This window comes from Babesia bigemina, scaffold Bbigscaff_72713, assembly GCF_000981445.1.
Source record: "Babesia bigemina genome assembly Bbig001, scaffold Bbigscaff_72713".
Lineage (NCBI taxonomy): Eukaryota > Apicomplexa > Aconoidasida > Piroplasmida > Babesiidae > Babesia > Babesia bigemina.
The window spans coordinates 1,159-7,625 of record NW_012237251.1 but is presented as its reverse complement, the minus strand read 5'-3'; the positions used below and the strand labels follow the sequence as shown (position 1 = coordinate 7,625).

The window sequence follows — 6,467 nt, the reverse complement described above, 5'->3', positions numbered from 1 at the left end:
GGGCGATGTGAGTGGGTTAAGGGGCGATGTGGAGTCGGTTAAGGAGCTATGAGGAGTGGGTTAGGGAGCGATGTAGAGTGGGTAAAGGAGCGATGTAGAGTGGGTTAAGGGGCGATGTAGAGTGGGTAAGGGAGCGATGTAGAGTGGGTTAAGGGGCGATGTAGAGTGGATAAGGGAGCGATGTAGAGTGGGTTAAGGGGCGATGTAGAGTGGGTTAAGGGGCGATGTAGGGTGGGTTAGGGAGCGATGTAGGGTGGGTTAGGGAGCGATGTAGGGTGGGTTAGGGAGCGATGTAGGGTGGGTTAGGGAGCGATGTGGAGTGGGTAAAGGGGCGATGTAGGGTGGATAGAGGAGCGATGTAGAGTGGATAAAGGGGCGATGTGGAGTGGGTTAGGGAGCGATGTAGAGTGGATTAAGGAGCGATGTAGAGTGGATAAAGGGGCGATGTAGAGTGGATAAGGGGCGATGTAGAGTGGATAAAGGGGCGATGTAGAGTGGGTTAAGGAGCGATGTAGAGTGGATAAAGGAGCGATGTGGAGTGGATAAAGGGGCGATGTGGAGTGGATTCAGGAGCGATGTAGAGTGGATAAGGAGCGATGTAGAGTGGGTTAAGGGGCGATGTGGAGTGGGTAAAGGGGCGATGTGGAGTGGATAATCATCATCACTTTGGTCACCACTGTCATCGCTGCCGTAACCATGTCATCGCTGCCGTAACCATGACATCGCTGCCGTAACCAGTCATCGCTGCCGTAACCATGTCATCGCTGCCGTGTCCATGTCATCGCTGCCGTGACCATGTCGTCGCTGCCGTGACCACTAACTTGGTAACCATGTCATCGCTGTCGTGACCATGTCATCGCTGCCGTGACCATGTCATCGCTGCCGTAACCATGTCATCGCTGCCGTGACCACTAACTTGGTAACCATGTCATCGCTGTCGTGACCATGTCATCGCTGCCGTGACCATGTCATCGCTGCCGTGACCATGTCATCGCTGCCGTGACCATGCCATCGCTGCCGTAACATCAACTTGGTCAACACTTTGGTCAGCACTTTGGTCAACACTTTGGTCAACACGTTGGTCAGCACTTTGGGCAGCATCTTGGTCAGCACATTGGTCAGCACATTGGTCAGCACATTGGTCAGCACATTGGTCACCACTTTGGTCATCGCATTGGTCAGCACTTTGGCCATGGCATTGGTCAGCACTCTGGTCACCACGTTGGTCGTGGCATTGGTCAGCACCTTGGTCGTGGCATTGGTCAACACTTAGGTCATGGCATTGGTCAACACTTTGGGCAGCATCTTGGTCATGGCATTGGTCAACACTTTGGGCAGCTACTAGATCACCACTTTAGTTAACTACTACACAATCACTTACAACGATTAATGAGTGATACAACAGATTAAAGCACAATTCATAAGTTAGGTGAGTAGGTGATGCTAGGTGAGTGTAGATAGTAGACACGTGAGTACGATTATGGTTGCAGATAAAACACCTTCCCCAGTTTGTTAACACGTGCAGCGGCGAGTAGTGATTGAGCAGCGATACGGTGCGATGAGGGTGATCTCAAATGTGATTTGATGTGGAGCAGGTCGAGGCGGATTACCATGATGTGGAGGAGGTACAGGAGAGAGAGGAGCCAGAGGGCGACGTTGAGCCAGATGAAGGGGGCGCGGATGGTGAAAAGGAATTTGTCGCACTGTATAAACAGCTCCTTGAAATACTTGCTGTTCAGTACACGTTTCAATTGGGTGCAGAAATCGGAACACGTCTTTGTTGATTTGCCATCATTCATGCTAGACGCATCGCCGAAGCGGAAACCATATCTGTAGAGCGTTGGTGATACACCTTTACAGGTTACTATAGAAGAACATTGGCAATTAGATTTCTTGGTCTTGTCGTCGACAGATCCGTGATCTCCCTTTTTACATTTGTCACCTCTCAGGCAACCCCTGCAACCCCAATCTTGACAATTAATGTTACAGAAAGCATTGTACAAATTATTAAGCAAACTCCAGAATGTCCATGGGAGGTAGACTGCCCATGAGAGGTAGATGTCCGAATGTCTGTAAGCCAAGTAATAATATGCGTCGTAGCACACTGATTGTATATAAGGAGCGCAACGCTCATCTATACCATAACACTTCTTTCGCATACACAAACTGGACACATCAGCCCACATGGGATTCGGGTGAAAAGCACCGTGGTCATTTTGGCTGCTGCCATAAACATAACGAAGTGCATCGGTTAGCTCACGGGGTTTTTTACAAAGGCCGATGGATACCGTGTCAATTGATGTTTCGATCGGCTTTTCAAACTTGAGTGTAGCAATCGCTTCCCATTCTCGGACGAGCGAAACAGCGAAGTTGAAATGCTCTGGCAGCGTCTTCGGCGGCGTGGGCACAAGGCAGAATAGCGACGCAAGGTTAGTTATATCGAAGAATTTACTCAGCACGTTGCTAATGACGTCACCTCTGCGCTTGCTTCCTGAGAATCCCCTGAAGCCGCAGGGTGTTAGACACGGCATCCCAGGTGTACTACTGGGACATGTTTTACACACCGCCTTACAACCAGCAGTTATCAATTGATGTGGTAGGTGACCAGGAAGACAGTCATTAAGGTAAGACTGAAGTGGCGATGCTGGATGGCAGTTTACTTGGCAATTTGGTTGGCACGTTGGTTGGCAGTTTGCTTGGCACGCTGCTTTGTCAGTTGAGTGATCGGTACACGGCCATTTGGTTGTCTGAATGTCCTTGCCGTAATAACACTCACGCCAGCCGAAGTGGTTGTCGCCAACTTTACATCGACTATGGATGAATTGCAATACTGGAAATAATCTGCGGAGGATGTCGAGGAACATATCAAGGCAATCTTCGCCAGACGCAGGATATTTTAAGCCGATAGAGTTGTTGGAGAACTCGCAAGCGTATGTTGTGTACTCGTCCCCTGTGCCGAGGATAGTGATAAGAATCTCATGAGACATCGAACAAATGTCACTAACCACCGTGTCTATACAATTGTACGTAACAGCATTTGGATATGCATTCAAGTATGAAGATTGATGGTTATATATTGCTATATCAAGGTCGCCCTCAGCGCTGACAACTGTTTCATCTGGGTCATCAAGCTGCGAATTGACGCCGTCACTAAGCAACGCAGCGTAGGCTTTGTTGTATGGGAGACCAGTACACCACGCCAGCATCTCGTATACACTGCAAGGAGTTTTAGTAGACTTAAACGTTGCAAAATGACAAACCTCATTATATTGTCGTAAGTGTCTGAACAGACAGTCGAGAACGTCCATGATATGGAAGTCAGATTTTGTTGCAGTTGGTGTCTTTTCTGCCAACTCATTTTCGTCATGATCCTTACACTTTGGAAGATGCGTATTGTTTTTAGCGCTGTCAATTTTTCTGCCAATCAATTTACCAATTCTGTCACCGGTCATGGTTGCCGTGTTCTGTAGTTGACCGTCCTGCTTGGATTCCTCAGATGCGACAACGAAGCCCATTTTCTTCAACAATGCACCAGGACCGGATCTTAAATAGATTGGACGCGACGAGTAATTAGTTGGACATTGACTTTTTAGATGTGCCATCTCTTCCATCACCATCTCCACTATCGTCAGGCAGACCTTGGCGCAGTTGCGGCCCTCAGGGGTTAAATCGTAATTATCGAGGGCGTCTTGTTTCTGAGTTTCGGCAGGCTTTTTGGTAGTAGACTTAGTAACTAAAGCCCCGTTGAAATGTTTACCCGAGTACCTGCTCACGTACGCGTGGCCGAGTTGCGCGGCGAATTCGGAGAGGCCGGACTTGAGGGGGGCGAGGAGGGGGGAGTCAAGGTCACCAAACTTTTTGGGAGCGAAGTTGTCAAGGGCGTTTTGGAGGTCTTCATACTTGTCCGATACGAGATAATCGAAATGTTTTGATTTGCTAATGCGCTTGAGTAGAGTCTCCAGTTTGGTGGACAACGGAGTGAGATGAGGCAAAACGGATGAGTCACTCACCTCTTGCAGTAATAAATGGAAATGATTTTTGAGCTTGTTAGAAAAGTACTCCAATGTTTTTTGTTCGGCTAGTAGACCCGGATGCGAAGATGGACTTTTGAGGTCAGAGGCCAGCTTGGTTGCATGGTCCTCGATTTTGTCAACAAAATAGACTTGCAGTCTTTTCATAAAACCTTTTGTACCGCCGTTAACGTTGTTATGAATTACGTACTCAATCGCATCGTACTGCTTTCTAACAATCTCCTGCAAGGCGTTGAGTTTTTTATGTTTTGTTGCGGAATACAGCTCCTTGGTTTTATTTTGAATGGCTCGAAAGTTTTCGGCAATCTTTAGGTTTATAGATTCTCTCAAACGCGTCATTATATCCTCAGTTTTTATGGGCATATCATGGAGCATATGCTGAATTCGAGTTATGCATTTATCTAATTCTTCCCCAACTTTATTTACTTTCGTATGAACGGCAGCAACTTTGTTACCAAGCGTCTCGATATTTTCCTTTAGTTTATTCAAATGTTTGTAGAAGGTGTTTTCGGGTTCGTTTCCGGTAATTCCGACTTTTTGTTTCAAAAATGCATCTATTTGTTTGTGCAGATCGTGCGCATTTTTCTGAAGCTCCGATTTACCTTGAGCTTTTACAGGTTTAAGCTTTTGGAACTCTAGTTTAATGCCGTTTAAATGTTCATCAATGTTTTTATTAATTGTCTCCTGAAGCATACCTATGCCCTTTCTAATCGACGTTTGTATCAAGTTACCGAGTTGGTAGTCGACAGCAGTCGTTCGTTGCTTCAAAGCTTTCTTAATGTTTTCATATATTTCCGACGGGCTGTTAGGAGGTTGTAATTCTCTGTTTAAAAGGCTTAAATAATGTAAGGCATTTTCCAAGTTAGTTGGGTCAGGGCTTTTTGTATTAGCAAGTTGTACAAGTTTCTCGCCCAGTTCGGGAAATATCTCATTATGCTTCATATGATTACCAAGAACACTCACACCAGACCGAGATTGACCGTAAAATTTCGTAGCAGCTCCCATACCCGCTTCCAACGCACCCTTCAACTTATTCAGATAATTCTCCATATTTGTTTCAATCTGACTTTTAAGCACGATTAATAGTTTTTTTAATGCTGTGTCATTCTGCAAAACATTCACCTCATTCGTCACTTTATAGCTAACATCTGAGCTAGCACCTCCAAGTTCCAAAATCTGCTGCTCTAATCTATTCACTTCGGTGATGGTTGCTTTTTTTTCGGAAGCAACCTTGTCCTTCACTGCCAATGCATCTCTTAAAATGTTCTGAACTTCTGGAACAATATGCTCTCCATACATTTCTTGAAGGAGTTTTATCTCATCAAACACTGACACAAAGGCTTTATGCAAATCCTGACTAACAAACGATTGCAAATCATAAAACTGGCACCTTTTGAATTCTTCTAGCATTCTATACAAATCGCGAATCTGACCCGTCAAATAGATCCGTAGCTCTTCAGTTCTTTTATAAAATCTCGAATCCACATACTTTGACAAGTCGGTCAGTTTAAGATTGGTAAAATCATATATCTCCTCCAAGTCCCTGTTCCTCGCCTCCTCCCCGAAGGTCTTCGTTGCCTGCAACAGCATGTGAATTGGACATTTCAACTTATCTTTCAGTTTGGAGTCGATGTCTTCCAAGGCGCCTTCGGCGCTCTCAACCTGTTTAATATAATCCTTCGCACGCATCGTCCAAGCAGCTATCTGGTCAGCGATATCTCTATCTTTTTCCATATCAATTTCACTTTTACACGCATCAATACTAAGCAAAAGTGAGTTAATTGGTCCACTTACTTTTTCATTGTACTCTCTTACTTTTCCTTCATACCCCTCCAACCACCCCTTCACCGCGCCGACAGACGCCGCAAGCCCATCACTCCCGGAGCCAATATTTTTATTTACCTCTTTTAGTACTTCATTAAGTCTTTTATTAAGATGTTTGTCGTATGTTTCAACTTCATTTTCGTTTTTCACCGCACCAAGCACACCACTCAAAAATCCCATCACCCCGTCACACAGCCTATCCAGGTCAGAGTACACAATCCCCTGGCCATTGTAGCCTTTGGAAGATGGATTGAAGCCGAGGAAGGTTTCGAGGCCGTCACAAAGGTTATTAAGGATGATAGTAGGGTTGTTATTTGAGGTATTTTTAAGGTTTTAAATTTTGTCAAATTTCTTGTCAAGCTCCCAAGGCGGCACATGGTCAGGGCAGTGGCAAGAGGTGGAAGAGGGGAAGTGAAGGGTGACAAGACACAAGTTATTAGGATGGTTTAAAGAGGTCATAGCGGTATTATGGCGAGGTAATTAGAGGGATGTGGAGTGGATAAGGGGCGATGCAGAGTGGATAAAAGAGCGATGTAGAGTGGATAAAGGGAGCGATGTAGAGTGGGTTAAGGGGCGATGTAGAGTGGGTTAAGGGGCAATGTAGAGTGGGTT

General features: G+C 45.8%; 1 protein-coding gene across 1 annotated transcript; it reads right to left on the bottom strand.

Annotated features, from left to right (window-relative positions):
• Positions 1–1,478: 1,478 nt before the first annotated feature.
• Positions 1,479–6,035, bottom strand: BBBOND_0004190 (hypothetical protein, conserved; the record flags this gene model as incomplete). The annotated part of the gene is made up of 1 exon (XM_012915252.1): positions 1,479–6,035. The coding sequence occupies one exon, from the start codon at positions 6,033–6,035 to the stop codon at positions 1,479–1,481; it is 4,557 nt and encodes a 1,518-aa protein (XP_012770706.1).
• Between the last annotated feature and the right edge of the window lie 432 nt (positions 6,036–6,467).